The sequence below is a fragment of the Vanessa tameamea genome, chromosome 15 (genome assembly GCF_037043105.1).
Source record: "Vanessa tameamea isolate UH-Manoa-2023 chromosome 15, ilVanTame1 primary haplotype, whole genome shotgun sequence".
In the NCBI taxonomy this organism is placed as follows: domain Eukaryota; kingdom Metazoa; phylum Arthropoda; class Insecta; order Lepidoptera; family Nymphalidae; genus Vanessa; species Vanessa tameamea.
In genome coordinates this window covers 7,676,514-7,695,342 of record NC_087323.1, presented here as the reverse complement: position 1 = coordinate 7,695,342, position 18,829 = coordinate 7,676,514, and the positions used below count along the sequence as shown (strand labels likewise).

The window sequence follows — 18,829 nt, the reverse complement described above, 5'->3', positions numbered from 1 at the left end:
TATGTTAAACATACATTACCCCCTCTAACACATGACGTAAGCTTAGGAGTAATAAAATTAAATTGAACTTGCAAAGCCATATAAAACACATTAAGGAGTCAGTTTATTGTAAACAACTGCAGTGTTTGTAACATCAGTCCGTTCAGTGTTCGAAAGCACTCCATTGCGGCGCATACGCAACGCCCAGCGTCGATCAGCCAATCAGATCTTTTCATCGAGCTCGACACGCCCATCTCCTGCGCTTGCTCTGCGGTGCGCGTTGATAACGCCGCGCCAAGCTCAGTTTTTCAGTTGCGTTCGTAACGGAAGGTACGTTCTGCATATTTTCTAATTTATTTTGTTATGGAGTCATGACGTCTGTCAGTGGGGATGTAAATACGTCCAAGTTGAAGTTTAGTGTGGATAGTATACTTGGGAACAATGAAACCTCATCAAGTGCCCAAGTGACGGAAGCGCGAACACAAGAGCCTCCTTGTGCAGGATGTGTGGCTGCTTTATACAGATGCTGTAGAGATGAACCCCCTCTTCTTCAGCTACAACTACCCTTGTCTTATGCACATTTGCATCCTGCTTTAAGGCCTACGTCAGGTAAGATTTTTTTAAATATACATCTTCTTCTTCTTCAAGTGCCATCTTCTTTTGAAGGTCGGCATTAAGGCCATTTGTAACTTCGATTCCACGTCTTAGAATAATTAACGGGTGCTTTTTCCGTACCATCGGCGTAGGTTTTTAGCTAAGATTTTCTTTTTCGACCCACAGTTCGTCTTCCTTGGATTTTGCCTTAGGCTAATATGCATATTTAGCCTAAAATAAAGTGGATTTGTTATTCGATTAAATTATCAATGCCAAGACGTCCGTTAAAGTGAGCAAAGTCTGATATATAAATTTTAAAAGTATAAATCACCTTTTTGAAGTGGTCAAATATTACAAAATTTTAATTACCTACTTTACTAAAATATATATAGAAATAGTTTAAAATGTATTAAACTATTCCCATGTTATAAGTACCTTTATGGAAATCGCAATACAAATTATCATTAATTTATAGCATAGATTATGATTCCATATACTTAATATGTACTTATAATTCTCTTTCTGTAGTCACTCCCATACGATCCCAAACCAATCATACGATTGTGCAGAAACTTTGGCGAGTTGTTCTGTGTACGACCGAGAAGGCCATAAAAATAATATTTTGTCTTTATATGTTCGTCATTCGATATAAACCTTCTACCTTATTCCACACGTGCGAACCCGGGGCGGGTAGCTTGTATATTAACAAGAGTTACTGTTTAGAAGTTTGCATGGAAAGAAGTAATCTCCGAATCGTAAAACACTGGATTTTAAAAATTCTTTTTCCAATATTTATATTTGTGAACCCTTTAAAGAGATTTATTTTCACTTTATTTCTATTAAACTTGGTGGACTTTTTGGAAGTCCATATGGGTAGGTAGTACCCATTTATTAAACAGCCATTATACCGCAATAACAAAATTAGAATTACTGTGTCCGGGTTTGGGGGTGAGTGACCCAGTGTTATTACAGTACAAGGACATGGTATCATAGTTCCCTAAAATAAGGTAAGTGATACATAAAGAGGAACCTATATGAATGTTTTCTATTGAAAAGTTGTAGAGCTTAAAAGCATCTGTTAATAAGTCCCCGACGACTTATATTGATGTACCTACAACGGTTAATTTACAAATGAAATATAACTAAAAGTTTAGAATTATTTATATTATAAATTAATTTTATAATTAGTATAAGTTTAGTTAGTACTATAAATATGAATCATCAAAAAACCTTTTATTGAAATATACCCAACCTGGACGGCTACCGTGGAGGTGTTGGTCCTCCACCTTATGCACAGTATTTTCGAGTGTAAAACCGCCATGGTACAAGGTATCTATAGCTCTACTGTATACTGCGCCAACCGAAAGGCGTCTTCAAGCTCGTGAGGTCATACTGTGTCTGGAGAATTAACTCGATGCGGGAATGGAAAGGGAATAAATAAGTCTGATACTAACTATAAATAACGATTTCTTAAATAATTATCATTCTGATTCTGATAAGTAGTTAAGGTAGTTTATCTTGCATGTCATTTTTAAATTAAGAAGTAATGTCAATTCTATAAAATATTTTTTCCCAAACAATATTGCAACAAAACATGCGAAAACACCCCTCCCTCGCTCCACGAATTCGTTACATGACTATGTGGTTGGTCTGATCGCTAGTATATAAGACCGCAGATTTCCAGAGACCCTGATTTTAAAGGAAAAACCCATATAAATTATTGGGGATTTCAAAAATCTCAATAGTGGCCCGGAGTCTGAAAATTGGCAGTGTTTACTTTCTCGTACAGCCGTAACACATACCTAAAGCCGTGAGGCCAGCGCGTGAACTTTTTCGGCTTGTGTCTGATTTGCCGTCCCATTCGAGAGTTGGAGTATTGATAGTGGATTTGTGTTTATAAAGATTCAACTATTTTAGTAATTGGATAAGCATTTTTTTATTAATAATAAGTATTTGAATAAAGCTTAGACTCGCAAAAGTTACATTTATTATTATTAATTCTTTATTGCACCCAAACGTAAAACAAAAAATTGCAATTTTGCTACACAAAAGTTGCGTGAGGTGCAACAGGCAGCCTTATCGCTAAGCAGCGATCTCTTCCAGGCAACCTTTGGGCAGTGGATCATAATATTTACATATATGGGAAGGGTACAGTAATTTTAAGTCAGTATAGTATAAATACAAAAGTTACATTCTCAAATTTATATAAATGTCCCAAGAACGATTCACGTCACTCAATTCAAATACCTTCAAAAGTAAGGATGTTTACGCCTATGTTCCGATATATGAGAAGCTACAGTGATATTGCTTCTAATGACATTGATATACTATGTAGGTATAGCATAGTTATAACAGACTTATATAAATCTGACTGCTCCAATTTCACCCCCTTGTTGAAAAACGTTGAAACAGGTGACTTTTACTCATAACCAAAGGTCTAAGAAACACAGATTATCAGAATTGTATTTTCAAAAATGACGAACTTTCATCCTAACTTTTTCCCTTTTGGATGATGAATACTCATAAAAGCAACTGTCTGTTACTTAGCCTAAATACAGAATTCTATATTTCTAACATTAATAATAACGAATTTTCGAACAAACGAACGCGGAACGGAAGCGGTTTAATTAGCGCTAATTTATTTTTAATAAAAGTAATTTTAATCATAACTAGTTAGGTTAAAATTACGCAAATTATTTTATTTTAATTTCGTCATTTTGTTCGTTACCACCTACCACTGCCCACTGTGACCATTTATTTATCAAATGGATTTAAACAGTACCTAAACCATGGACCAAATAAGCTATATATATTTTTTAATATATTTGTTATATTTTCTATGACGAAAACATACACCGACGCCAAAGTAGAATCACCTGGCGTAATAAATTCTAACAGACTTAATGGTTTACGTTGAAATTAAATTACACCAGTCGTGGAATATCATACAGCGTGATTACGATTTAGTGATCTTTTACTTTATAATGAGAGTAGGAAGGCAGATGACCGATTGCGCCACCTGATTGGTAAGTGGTTACTTCTTATTCATTAATCATATATCAAAGTCGAAGTTTGAAATCTTTATTTAATTTAAAAGCTTTTCACTTGATTATTGATTTTCAAAAATTAACTTAGAGCTACCACCGGTTCGGAAATGAAGAGGTTAGGCTGGAGAAGAACTAGCGAAAGAAAATCAACGAGCTTTTTTATTATATATTACAATTGTAACTTCCATACATACATTTCTAAATATTATCACTTTTTTCATTAGATATAGCCTGGAGGCGATCATCTTATTTCCCAAATATGCAATCAACTGGAAATACGTGACTTTTGTGATATCTATCCTTTACCACACAAATGCTTTTGTTTTTCGTTTTCTGGGATGTGTTGTAAAAACAATATTTTGTCTTGGAAAAGTGTATTTAAAATTATTTTTCCGCACCCCGTGTAGCATTAGCACAAAAATGTCTTCAGATAAAAATAAAAATATATCGATCTTGGTAATAAGGACCAAAATTGTAGTAAATTTAATTAAAAAAATGTGGTAATGATAATTTTTCGTGTAAAATTAAAAATAAATGACTTATTCAATAAACGGAAAATTCAATCTTAAAATCAAGATGATGAATGACGCAACAGGGTGTGAGTACCGAAAATAAAGGTTGTGTGTTTTCAGAGGACGTCACGGGATCACTTGCGCATACTACCGTGACGTCCTGCCGCTAGGCCCACTTCTGCGGGCCTCCAATTCCTAGGGGGTTTTCGGGGTACAGAGACCCCCTAGCTCCGGCGACAAGTCTGTGTGACCTCCGCCAACAATTTCCGAAGAACAATTGCTACTTACGATTTATTTGATGTCATGATACATGTTCCCAGTGTTAACAGTATGTACGTTACAATTTCTGAAAAAACGTTAATTTTTTGCGTATAATTTCAATATCAAATATATATTGAAAAGCGACAGTTATAATTTTTTTTAATTACATTTTTAAATATATTTTGACCCATGTTTGGTTGCCTCTCTTCTGCTATATAAAAACATATTGATATCATTAGACCCCAGAGCAGAATGCCATGGAACATTAAAATGAGGAAATAATATTCTACACTATTTACTAGGCGAGCGATAACAACATGTCCGTGGTGGCTGTAGACCCTATTCAAATATATTCCATTCAAATTAGAGCTTGGGATCTATAGTAATAGTGTACTAGTATGTCACAGATCTCTTTCCATTTACATTAACACTTTGAATCCCATTGCTCAAATAAGAAATCAAAATATTGAGTCCAGTAAAGCCATAATGACTTCCTAAGTTTCGTGATGCACACAATCAAAGGCAACCTGAGACGCCGACTTAAAAAATATTTTTAAATTGCTCAACACCACGTCGTTGTCGAGCGATTTTTGTAAAGCTTAATTGCTTATTGTGTAGCAAATTGCAGCAAGTCAAAATTCATTTTATTTGGTTATAGTTTTCCAAAGTTCTTGCAAAGAGTTAAGAGTAGTACAAAGATGAGTGTTTAATTTTATAGAGACCTGATTTAAAAATCGGGATTTCTTTACTATATTTCAGGTCAGGAAAAGCGCCAATAAAAAAATTCACCACAGATCGACCGTTATCCTAACGGGTTGTCTAATGTTTCAAAAGAACTTATTATATACTTATTTAATACTTACAGTATTAAATTTAAAGCTATACTTTGTTTTTAGTAACGATTCAGCGACACTAGAAAATAGTAGTAAAAATTGAAAAGTTAGTTAATTTTTTTGAAAATCACTTTATAATGCCGATCAGAAGAAATTGACTTATTATAGGTTGGTTAAATTTGGGGACGTTATTTTTGAATTTTCCAGTTACGCAATTTACAAATTTCCATGTCATTATAATTTATACTGGTACGCCTATATTTTTTTTCCTATTTTCAACGACTTACCTGAAGATAGGTGGTATTATTCAGGGTAATTACACTAAATAAACTAAAGTAATATTACACTATATTCTTAATTCGGAATAATTCAGAATTTTCATCAATTTTAATAATTATTTATTAACATAACAATTACTACTTATTGTATAAAATAAAATGCTCCGATTATATTAAAATAAATGACAATATTTCACTATGACAGGCATATAATTATTAAATATCAATAACATTTACATTTGGCCTAACTTATATTTTTATCATACGTGACTCGTGAGTAATTGAATAAACACTTTTGTATTTATTAATTTATTTTTGTTCCGTAGCTGTATACCGACTTCCAATACCAACATCATCGCCGACGCAATCAGCAGCGCCGCGTTGCGACGTCTCCTCCAGCGGTAAAAGAAAACGTTCATGGTCCCGTGCAGTCTTTAGCAATTTACAACGAAAAGGCTTAGAAAGAAGGTTTCAAATACAGAAGTATATTACTAAACCAGATAGGCGGCAGTTAGCCGCTACGTTAGGCCTTACTGATGCACAGGTAAATTTATTTAACTATTTTTATATGATTATTATAAGTACATACAAAATAATCGAATGGATCGACAAATATAATTTATTTTCAATATAAATATAACCTTAACTATTATTATGTCATAAATTAAAGACAAAAGTAGTTACATTAATACAATGCAATAAAATGATATTGATTTTCCATCGAAATCGTTGCAATTATATTTCCATCGTGTCCAATTAAATACAAAAATTTAATCTTGTGATATTTTGAGGGTATGATTTTAAATTAAACTCAATTAATTACTTAAATTGTTAATATACGTATATATTGAGAGTGAATAGAATATGAAAGATATAAGGACTAACATTGAGGTATACAAAAATAGGTGCAGTACAAAATATAAGTTTTTGTACACTATCTATTCACTCACGATGGCAAGCCAATAAACCGTTTTTAAGTTTTACCTGTAGGTAAAAAACAAAGGCGCTTGATTATTACGTACTGTTACATCCCTGCAATGATAGTATTAATAATGATTAAGCGCTGATTAAGCAACTTTAAATTTCTTAACAATTATATTCTATTAACAAAAGCTCAGTTCGATTTTGATCGCGGAACCATAAACACTTGCCCAGTTTCCTATCCAATAATTATTTTGTTCAAATTTATTTGTGCTAATAAAATATTCTTTTTTAAAAATACTCGAGTTTTTCTCGTGATAACAGTACGTAATATTATTACGCCTGTAATCTCGGCCCTACCGTGCAATCTCCGTCGTGTCTTCTCCATCGCAAGTGAAACTGGCGAAATAATCTGTGCCCTCTGGCACAAATAAAAGACAAAATTTAAAAAAAAAAATTACAAACAAAAATATACTAGATTTATATGAATTTTGTTGTGTTTTACAAATTAAACGACTTTTGGATTATCACAAATAACAAGTTACTCCCTCAACATTACTGCGTAACCGCAATGGCGGTTGTATGGTAACTGTCCAGATTTTTTCCTACCCATGTTTCAGAATGACGTGAAAGATCTTTGAAACTTCTAATCTAGCTATTTTAATATATATATATATATATAATCTTAGGTTTTACTGGAAAATCTTAGATTTACCGTAGTTCGAGCTTTTACAGTAACTAATAATATATATCAAGGAACAAATGCATATATATGTATGTAAGGGTAGCGAAACAAGCCTTATATAAACTACTATTTACAGGTTAAGGTATGGTTCCAAAATCGACGAATGAAATGGAGGCACACGAAAGAAGGCCGAGCGGGACTTGGTGCGGTCACTGCTCGTGATCCTGACTCTACAGCCAACGATGATAACGAAGACATAGACGTCGATACATTGAGTGATTAGTGCAAAACACTTTCTTATTGCTTAAGCTATATATAAAAATAAATAATATTTCATGCTCATGTCGAATATAGCATATATATATATATTACTAATTATAAGCATTTATTCTAATGTCATATAATTATTGCTACAAAAAACTATTTTGTTGTTTACGATATTGATGGTATTGAAATGTGATAGTCTATGGACATTAGTCAAACATTATTCTAAGGGTCGATATATCAACCAACAGTAAATATTTAACTGAAATAGAATCAAAACTAAAATATTATTCTTGACATTGGATAAAATTGAAATGGCAATAATAATTTGACCATATTATACTTTTTAACTTTTTGTATTATAAATGACAAATTCATAACACTATTCTTTAGTAAAAATTAATTTTAGACATGTTATTTTAAAATTATTCACACATCAAATTATATTTTGATAAAAGTTGACAGCAAATTAAAAAGATCATATTGACAGATAAGATAAGGTAAGAGATAATCTTGTATAAATTGTAAATAAGTAGTTTAAAAAAAAGTCATTGTAAGCTTAAATGTTTTATTATATACTTATCTAATTAATATAAAACAACCATACATTTGGCGTTTAATTTTAATAATCTACCAGTTTAACTTTGCCTCTGTTATTGCTAGAACCTTCACTCTCTTCGTCACGGTGGCGGCTCGACGGACCACCACCGTAACTATGTTCAGAATTCCTAACACTTCGAGTTCTATTTCCCCCTCCTTGGGAATAAGGACGTCTCCAACTCGGTCCTTGGTGCCTATCATGTTCAAATCTAGACTCATAGTTGTCATGACGATTATAATTTTCATTATTTTCGTAATTACGTCCATATTCACTATTCTGGTATCTATCATGTCTATTTTGATAATAATTTGGATCTCTATCATCATTTCTTCTATCGTCTCTAGTATATTCTTCAGTGCTATCTCCATACCGTCTTCTAGAATTGGAATAGTAAGAACTCTCGCCCGTTTCAGACTGTTTAGACCTGTAGGGCAGTGGTGAAAGATCTTTATCAGTTTCCCATACTGGTATACGTTTCTCTTCAGGTGGGTTACTTTTAGAATGGCTTCTATTATCTCTCTTCCTTTCAGACATTGGGGATTGTCTGGAATGTAGGATACAATTAAAGCAAAATACTTAAAATATAAAGATAACATTAACAAACTTTGTTTACTGAATGAGACATTGATAATGTATATAATTATATTGTATACCTCGAAGACGAGCCACTTGCACTTCTGTCCGAGTCGTCATCACTAGAGCGACGATACCGCTGGTGTCTCATTTCACGTTGCCTGCAAAATAATACAATTTAAAAAAATTAACAAGTATTTTGCAAATAATAATTGCGAATCTGCTTGATCCTTTGGCTTTGGGTAGAGATGTTGGACCATTCTGCACCTTGTACCGAATTTTCAATGGGGAATATTCCGAAGAATTCTATGGATTAATCCCGGCTGCTGAATTTCACCTTCGAACATTTCGTCAAAATTCTAAGTTTCATCCGCACCACCTAGATGTCCGAAAATCCACAACAGTACGATTTATAAGATTTTTTTTGCCTCGCACAACCACTCTGTGGAACCAGCTTTCGCCGGCGGTTTTTCCGAACCCATACGACTTGGGTACCTTCAAGAAAAGAGCGTACTCCTTCCTTAAAGGCCGGTGTTGCAGATGTCCATGGGCGGTGGTAGTCACTTTCCACCAGGCGATCCTCCTGCTCGTTTGCCATATATCACATAAAAAAGAAGGGTAAGCCTCACTTGCGGCGCAGCTTGATGGCGAGCTCCCGCATCTCCTCGTCTCGCCGCGCCTGTCGCCGACACTCGCGCTCCACACGCTCTGCCTCGGCGCGCTTGTCTGCTCGCACTGAGAAAAATAACAATTTCTCACTCAACCGACCCGTTTCACAAATACGGTGTGGTATTAACATATTGGATTAAAAAATGTAAATACATACATAATATAAAAAAATATATATTAACTTAAACCTCCGTAGACGAAGCGTTGCCGGGTAGTATTAGTGTATATGTAAATCTTTACGAACTTTTATTATAAAAAAATATAAAAGCTGTTCTATTCTATATTCATGACAATAATATTTAACATGTGAGTACAATTATAAAGGGATTTGTTTGATGTAGAGCAAAAAATCTTCTTAATTTAATATAATTAAACTATATACTAGCAATACAAATTACTCCTAAATAAAATACAACCAGGAGTTTTATTCTGAAAAGTAAATATTTTTTGCACAGTTTAACTCACACTGCCGCGACAACTGAGCCTGCATTTTCCTCTTCAACCTCTCTTTCATTGTCAGAGTTTCACGCGACGGACCCTGTAAAATAAAATATATGAATAAAATGGGAAAAAAAATTTAAAGCTTATTCTGTACTGTTTTTATATTGTATTTAATTTAAAAAAAAAACACATTCAACTATTAGACGAAAATATTTTAAAATCAAATAAAACAATAGTAATAATTATAAATGAAATAGATTGTAACATTTAATATTTTAAATTAATGTATGTTTACATTGTCTTCGATTTTATTTCAAATATAAAATGATAAAAGACATAATAAAGCATCAGAAGTAACAACAGCTAAGAAAAAATTAAAGTAAGCTTATGTAGCTTAAAAAGTAGTGTGATATTATATTTTGTCACATATTCAAAGTTTTAGAACAAAATCATCCACAGGTTTGTACAAAAACTTCAGTACCGATGATCTTCAATTGTTGTTAATTTTTTAAACATTTGAATTTAAAACATTTTAATGCAACATGCAGTATAAAAAACAAAATATATTAAGTGTTGAAGAAGTATTTAGAAGTATATTTTATTTAAAAACAAGATGATGCTTGGATATTGGTGTTATTTTTTGTGAAATAACTTTAGAAGTGTAGTATCAGTCAAGTCTACTGTCTTATTATTTTATTAATTACGCAAACATATTGTTTGAAATTGTTAAGAAAAATTTTCAAGTCTTAAACTAAGTAGGCTCTTTAATCGAAAGTTTGAAATTAAACACTATTTTAGGGCTTATTTTAAATAAATGTTATAAACAAAAAATAGCACCACAATGATAATCCCGATGAAGCAAAGTATATCTTCATTCCATAAACTAAGGGTAACTAACTCAATGTGCTAAAATGTAAGCGTACAATGTAATAATAAATGATTCTTACTGACTTTGGAGCTGGATCCAGTTAATCGTAACTGATTCGGGTTTGCGTTTGATTTATTGCCAACCGCCGATCTGTAACGAAAATATTACCAAGATAATTTACAGCTCATTAAAATAATGTTTTATTGATGAAACATTTTGCATGTGTCCATTACAATATATATTTATGTTAAATATTTTTAGTATTCTAATATTCTTATATCATTTTACATATTCAATTGATATACAAATAATCAGTGATTTGCAAGGTACGAAATGTTCTATTTACATTTCTAGACAATTTTCAAGTTTATCAAGTTTGTAATTTATAATTAACTGTTAATAAATGTGTATGTGATGAGGTTATAGATAGGTTAAGACAGAACCTAAACCGAGAATGCACTACAGTATATTTCAAATATACCTCTTGATAATATTTTAATGATTTACACTGATTTATAAGTTTTTTTTAAAGTGGCAAACTTAGTTAAAAGTTGCGTAAAATTATTTTATAGCTTAGAGTTCATTCAAACCACATTAAAAAGCCACATCCAACATATTTTACAATTGCTCAAACATACAAAAACGTAGAACAATCAACTAAATTTTAATCTGGATAAATAAATAATTAATTCGCGTTAAACTTTACTACTTTGCCTGAGAGTAATAATGATAAAATATCACTTTTCCTAATAAACAGGGTCTTCTAATATTTTATTTTAAATCAGACTGGATATAAACTCACTCTTTTGTATGACATATTACAAGTACAATTAGGCAATATATTCATTCCAGTTGTTTTAAAATGTTAGGCTCAAACAACAAAGTGTTTTATAGTCACCACAACGCGTTTTTTCCCCCAACGACCGTGTTTCTTCGTAGAGCCTAACATATACAAAAAAAAAACAAAAATGTAACAGACATTAATGTCGCACTACTGAGCTTAGACCTCCTCTTAGCCCACTGAGGATAAGGTTTTTGGAACCTTTTTCGCCAACGCGATTAGACGAATATACATGTGGCAGACGACATACATCTAAATAAATATAAACTTACTTATTTTTGTCGTCGTCCTGCGACTCGCTGGAATCTGAATCCAAGGATAATTCACTAGACGATTTATCTTCTTTACGCCGCCCGTAGTAACGAGGCACGGGCTTGTTCTGAACCGTATTCCTTTCATTACTGGAACATTTAGGCAGTTTTAATAATTAATAATAAAATTTTAACCATTATTCCATGATTTACACGCTACATTTCTGAAAATAAATTATAAGTAGACGTATTTGCGTTTTCCTCCGTTAGTATGATATAAGAATACAAGCTTACCTTTCATACGACATCGACCTGGATCTATTACGGTTAGCAAACCCACTAGCATTACTGTGAAGAGTGAAAATACATGTTAAATTAAGTCATAATTAATTATATTATAATAGGTACTTAATGTACGATTTTTGTATGTAAATAATATTTTGGTGTTATTTTTTAAATTAATATAATAGATTGTAATTGATGTAAAAAATTTAACGAACTTTATAGGACTCCTAGAAAGTTTCGCTCTATAATTCTTCGACTTGGAACGCGACCTCGACCTCGTCCTTTTGTACGAGTTGAAGGATTTAGATCGCGACCTAGACGATTTAGAGCGTGACCTAGATTTTCGGAACGAACGGGACCTCGACCTCGAGCGGGAACGGGAACAGGATTGTGACCTTGACCTCGAATTCGGCCCTCGAGGACCGATTTGAGAGCGCATCCCTTCTGTTGATCGAGATCTGAAATTATCATTAGCTAAACTAAAAAGATGCTGTAGGATTGCAATTTATTTCGAAGGGATGTTGGACTTACATTTAATTTGGACTTAAATGTTTTTGGCAATCTCGTGTACGCCTATTTTAAACTATATTCTATTAACCACATAAAACAGTAAGACTATAACTATTGACTGATAATATATTTGTTACACTTTGCTGCAAAAAGATTGCAGATATGTCCCTGTTACAATTTTAATGTTCAAAACATCGATAATAGGAAATGTAGTTTGTTAGTTAGTTTGTAAAGTGTTTTTTTTTAACTTACCGAGGCTTCAATTTTCGGACCGCCTCTGAATACAGCATATCCGGCTTTTTTAAGTTTTGTTTCAATTTGTCAGCATATAAAGGTTTGGAGTTATGTGCTGTCGAAATAAAATAGTTTTGTTGAGTTTCTTATAAAACTTATTGAGGGCAATACAACCCTTGAATGAGAAAGCATGTAAAATTAAAGTAAGTTTAAAAATTTTGGAAAAAATAATAATGCACTTTTCTAAAGGATAAGTATATATAGGTAGGTAATAAATATCCACTATTTATTTAATAATCTTATAAGTAAGATAAACATCGGTTAACTGGTACTAAATAATGGCCTAGCTGGTCAATAACCAGTTCTATTTGAAAAGGGTCTTCTTAAGATTCATAATTTTTGTTCATCATTAATACTAGTATCTAACAACAAGCGGCGCGGCTACTCACAATTGGCACGTTGAGTTACTGATAATAGGATGACTACTATTCCTATGAAGTGTAGTTCTAGTTAAGTGGAAGAAAGAGAGGGGAGGAGAAAGAGAGGACTCACGCGACTTGTCGTCGTCGTCGGGCCCGAAGGAGGTTATGAACTCGATGGTGGCGTGGTCGGGCGAGGGCGTGCGCGAGGGCGAGCGCGAGGGCGAGCGGCTGGCGGCGGCGAAGGCGGACGGCGCGGCGTAGCTCGGCGGGCTCACCACGCGCGTCGCCAGCTTCTTGTCCCTGCGCAACGCCCACCTTTACTACACGATCTACGATCTCCACGTGAACTTGGACTGACAAAATTCACTCACTGCTACCTTTTTAGCATTGATTTGCTATTGAAAATTCTTTGGCAGAATATCATCAAGTTTAAATTTTTTTAAGATTTATATAAATATATCAACGTCACGTCAATAGTATCAAATAACCTATGAGCACGGCGTTCTCTCCTGCTCTTCCGTCCAGAAAACATCGCCTTTTCCTTTTCCTCTCGTAATAATTGCTTTTGGTGCTCTGCATCATCAGCATCTCCAGTCAGGAACGAGAATAGATCACAGCCCGCCATACCATAATGAGGTCCCACTGCATTCAACTCGTGAGCCTGCACTCCATACAATTTCGTTAACAACATATATACAAAGACATTCATATATTTTAGTTGTGACCTGCGCCCACCTTCTCATTTGCGCAATTTTACATATATATTTATTCATGTTTTTTATTTATAAATATTAATGTTAAGAAGTCTGGCTGACTGCATACAAATTTTAATTATTAGAAACAATATTTCTTTAAGTATCTATACTCTATTTTCAATAAACTTCTTGATGATTGGTTATTACAAAAGTCACTGTAACATAAATTTTATATGACTATTTTAAAACTAAATTATTTTTAATATAAGCTTATAAAATTTAGTCAGTTTACCAGTTTTTTAATCTGTTCATGTACATACTTAAGAATCTAAATATATTTTTTAATATTACATGATAATTTGAATTCAGGGTGTATGCTATTTTATGCTTAAATAGAAAGAAATGCAAATAGTCATTTAAAAAAAAAAACATTTGCAATAACCATAAAATGGACATCCAGGATTCAAATTTTTGATGAACTTTGTGACTGTATATACAAAAACTAATTATTAATTTCAAATGTATATAATAACCCACAATGTTAGTGTATCTTATACAATACTCAAGACAATTAAGCATTAAACGAACAATGAATTTCTACCACGTTTTTATTAATTATAAGTAACATTTATACTTTAGATTCTGTTCAGCTGGCATTTATAAAAATTACTATAAATATAAACAACCAACTTGAACTGAAATATTTATTCTCAGAATTAAAATTGCTTAAATACATCAATTATTTGATTTTAATTTAATTAAAACCTATGATTAGAACATAGCACTGTAATAAAAAAATTAAATTATCCCCCAGTCTCACCTGTGAAGCTTCCATTTTGTTGACATCAATGCTAAGATCCACATCAATGATTTCTAGATCTGAATCATCATCAGATTCTTTTACTTCCGCTTTCTTTACATCTGGGCCTGTAATTAACACTGAATGCCATAAAATATCCTTAAACATCTTATAAAGATGCCACTTATCCCCAAACTTTAATCTTCATCACAGCTGGATAAGAAATGCTGTATCTACCGTTAAAGCTGGAGGTTTGTGCCCCTGGATCAGTATAAACGTATCCTATAGCAGCACCCGTTCCTTTCTTTTCACTTAACTTCTCCTTTTGCAGTTCCTTTTCTTCAATAGTCACTCCAAACTGCTCTTCAATTGCCAATTGCTGGAGAAACTTATCCTCACCTACAATAAAATTGGAAAAGTACATTGTAAAATGAATAATCATAATATATAAAACCTTAACAAATATTAAGTTACAAAAAACCCTATGATTGTATCTTATAAATTGGCATTTAAAACACTATGTTATAAAATATTTTTAAAATAATGTATTACTTATTCCTAAAAAAGCATTTTGAGCCAAGATCCTGTATCTTTCATAGTTGCATTGTCGCTCTTCCTGGTTAAGTTCTTCAGGTGGTACATCAGGGGCTTTCACATCTGGGATAATATCCAAATGTGCACGAACATCAAACCTATCTATCATATTGTTTATGTCACCTTGCCAAGGCATCCTGTAATTTTATATTATTAATTTTATAAAATTAAGGATTGTTGTTTAATATAAGACAATTACAGATTATAATATTAAAAATTATAATATAATAAACCGTACTAACATAATAGCTGGACCTTCGCCTGCTGCAGCAACAGCAGGATCTAAGTGTATTTTACATTGTCTTCCGTGAAGTTGTAGAAACTGAGTTGGTTCCGCTTTCTGCAAAATTTAAGTTATATTATAAGTGTACTTCTATGTATTAATTAACTGGTTATTCGGAATGTATTTAGAATACAGTCATTTATACTTACGATCTTTTCATAAAAATCTTTGCGTCGCTCGGCTCGCCGTCGATAATCAACTATCATGCCGCGAATCATTCGCTCTTGTTTTCTTGCTTCGTGCCACATATTGAGTTAAAATTGAAGTAAATAATGAAATATATTCTAATTTAACAAACTAATAAAACGACAATCGTCTGAAAAATGAAATGCATTAAGGTTTCGACGCCATTTTAAAAAACCTAATGTCACTTGAATTTGTTTTGTCAAATTCTGCCTTCATACAACAGGGTTACCAGAAGTATTCAACTAAGTATAATTTTTTTTATATGGAATTTTAATAATTTCAATTTCCACCACAATAATATAATTGATTTAACTGCCGATCATGATAGGTTAAGTTTGAACACAGAATTCTGTGGTATAATTTTGTAGAATTTTATCATTATGTACATTTTGTTAAATTCTTTTTTTTTATGTTAGAGGTGGCAAACGAGCAGGAGGCTTACCTGATGGAACTGAACGAGGCTCGAAATATCGACGCCAAGTGTTCCGATACTAGCTGTGGCGGCTAACGGAATGTTCTCAAATCGTGGAGATACGACAAATGATGTTTTTTTAGCAGTTAGCGCGCAAACTTGCGTCTTTTTGGGGTTGAAATGGACAAGGTTTAGCCCACCCCAGATCGAGACTTTGTTTAACGAAGACTCGATTTCATACACTAGTCTGTTCTGGTTTTCTACGACGTTTTCCCGAGAAATATTAGCACGGCCGGTGTATGAGGTGTCATCTGCATAGCACGGTACTGTCGTCTGCATAGCAGTGAATGTTACTGATTTGCAACAAGTCATTGATATGCAGAAGAAACAGAGTGGGTGATAGAACGCAGCCTTGTGGAACACCAGCATTGACGAATTTTAAGTCGGAGCATGCACCGTCGACAACGACTTTGATGCTCCGATCTGCCAAAAAACTGGTAATCCAATTGCATAATTTCCTGGGAAGCCCATAGGAAGGAAGCTTCGAAAAAAGCGCTTTGTGCCACACGCAATCGAAGGCCTTCGCCATGTCCAGACTGGCTGCTAATGCCTCCCCCTTGCTCTCAACTGCTTCCGCCTATTTATGAGTCAGGTAAACTAGAAGATCACCGGCAGAGCGACCCCGACGGAAACCGTACTGGCGGTACTCCTCTAGGTACCGCAGGAGCTGGCAGTTTATAATGGACTCCATTACCTTGGAGAAGAAGGAGGTAATGGCTATAGGCCTATAGTTGGACGGGTCTGAGCGGTTATCCTTTTTAGGGATCGGATGCACCAAAGCAGACTTCCAGAAGTTCGGGACGACGCCGAATGCATAGGATTGTTGGAAAAGACGCGTTAAGACCGGCGCCAAATCGGGAGCACAAGTCCGTAGCACGATTGGAAGGATGCCATCGGGTCCACTCGACTTATGAATATCCAAGGAAAGAAGTGCTTTACGAACTGCACTTTGCCGGAATGGTGGTATCACACCGCGGGATTGTTGGTGGTGACTTTCCTCAGTCATCCAGTGTCGAGTTCGCTGCGAAGAGAGAGCCTAAAAGATCAGCTTTCTCCTTCGCGGTATGGGCCAATGACTCACCGTCCCTGTGCAAATATGGAAAAGAGGGCTGACGGAAATTCCCTAAGACAGCCTTAGCGAGCGACCAGAATGCACGTGTTCCTGAAGGGAGGCGCACCAGTCTCTCGCCAATTCTGCCAATGTACTCCGTCTTCGCCTTAGCAATCACGTTTTTGAAGGACCTAGAGGCAGAGTTATATTCCTTTCTGAATGCGCTGGTATTTACATCACGAGACGCCGATGCTTTAGCCCATTCTTGGTAGCGTTCCCATTTTCGGCGTGAAGCCGTTTTGCAGAAACGACCAAACCAGAGCTGGAACTTGACAGGGCCACCGATGGGGACCGCAGAATACGGAATGAATAGTACCATACCCTGAAGTACCACATCGGCGACAGAGTCAGCAATAACGTTAGGATCATCCGGCGAGAAACAAACCTGCCCCAATGGGTAGGATGCAAAGAAGGACCGCATTCCATCCCAATCTGCTGACTTGTAGTGCCACACTCGGCGGCAGCCCACTAAACGAGGTCGTGATTACCGCGCAACCGGCACTGTACTCCGGACGAGACAGTGGTCCGACGAGCCCAGAGGGGGATCGACGACAACCTGGTAGCCATCCGGATGGGAAGTCAGCAGAAGGTCCAACAGGGAAGGTGTATGATCCTCCACATCTGGTATTCGCGTTGGCGAGGTGACTAGTTGTGTCAAATCATATGCTAAAGCGAAGAGAACAGATCTACCCGCATGATCGGTATTGCGCGATCCAAGCCTTTCGGCATGGTGGGCATTAAAATCGTCATGAATTACGATCTCTGCGGATGGGATCTGTTGCAGCACAGAATCTGCAGCCATTTGGACGTGCTCAACCAGTCGGTCGGTTTCGGCATTACCGCTATGGAACCTATAAAGGCACGCCTAGATTCGCGGATGGTCGTCGCAGTTTACACGCAGCCAGATAATCTATAGGTCCTGCCCTTCAAGGCTGCCGAGGCGTCGAGAGCAGATATCATCTCTGACGTAAACGCACACCCCAACTCCCGTGGTACAAAGGAATGTTCCAATTTATACCCGGGGTAGGAAAGATAAGTGGTATCGGCAGGAGAGGATATCTGGGTCTCGGTAAGAAAGAGCAAGGCCGGCTTCGCCGTCTCAAGGTGAAAATGAACGGCGTTCAAGTTGGAGTTGAATCCCCTTATGTTGCAGAAGTCCACGGTGAGGGTGGTAGGGGTTGCCTTATGATGCCTGCTTGCCCCGAACAGTGGCGAGCGCAAAACTGCCCCCGCCAGAATTCGAAGGGCAGCCTAGGCATCACTGCTCAGGTGGTGTACGTCCTGAGCATGGATGCCCAGAGAGGGATTCTCCACCGGAGTCGCTGATGGTACCCTCCTGGGGTAATAAAACTAAATTCTGCACAACCATTATGTTTTGGGGGGGAAGGGGATCGGGCCTACGGGACTCTCACATACCGGACGAAAAGCGGTAGCATAGCTACCTCTTTACGCCGATAGGATTTAAAACTTGTCAAGTTTAACAACTTTTATAAAATAGTAACAATAGATCAAGTATTATTCAAAATTGCATAACTGTCTGTTTTGGGTTCAATTTCAAGAAATAATATTTGATTCTTTTTATATAGGTTGGTATTGCTTTTTAAATAAATCAGCCATGAG

At 35.2% G+C, this 18,829-nt stretch overlaps 2 protein-coding genes across 2 annotated transcripts; one reads left to right on the top strand and one right to left on the bottom strand.

Annotated features, from left to right (window-relative positions):
- Window positions 1-308: 308 nt before the first annotated feature.
- Window positions 309-7,425, top strand: LOC113399148 (homeobox protein DBX1-B-like). Its single transcript, XM_026638215.2, has 3 exons — window positions 309-588; window positions 5,831-6,048; window positions 7,247-7,425. Exons 1-3 carry the CDS (start codon window positions 351-353, stop codon window positions 7,391-7,393), a joined length of 603 nt encoding a protein of 200 aa, XP_026494000.1. The 5' UTR covers window positions 309-350; the 3' UTR covers window positions 7,394-7,425.
- Window positions 7,426-7,925: 500 nt separating this feature from the next.
- Window positions 7,926-15,828, bottom strand: LOC113399145 (CLK4-associating serine/arginine rich protein). The gene is made up of 16 exons (XM_026638212.2): window positions 15,590-15,828; window positions 15,400-15,497; window positions 15,116-15,294; window positions 14,801-14,962; window positions 14,585-14,691; window positions 13,558-13,730; window positions 13,200-13,369; window positions 12,666-12,762; window positions 12,119-12,361; window positions 11,913-11,966; window positions 11,640-11,768; window positions 10,610-10,676; window positions 9,683-9,755; window positions 9,178-9,283; window positions 8,629-8,709; window positions 7,926-8,519 (listed from the first exon to the last, which is right to left on the bottom strand). The coding sequence occupies exons 1-16, from the start codon at window positions 15,686-15,688 to the stop codon at window positions 7,997-7,999; spliced, it is 2,361 nt and encodes a 786-aa protein (XP_026493997.2). The 5' UTR covers window positions 15,689-15,828; the 3' UTR covers window positions 7,926-7,996.
- Window positions 15,829-18,829: the final 3,001 nt, after the last annotated feature.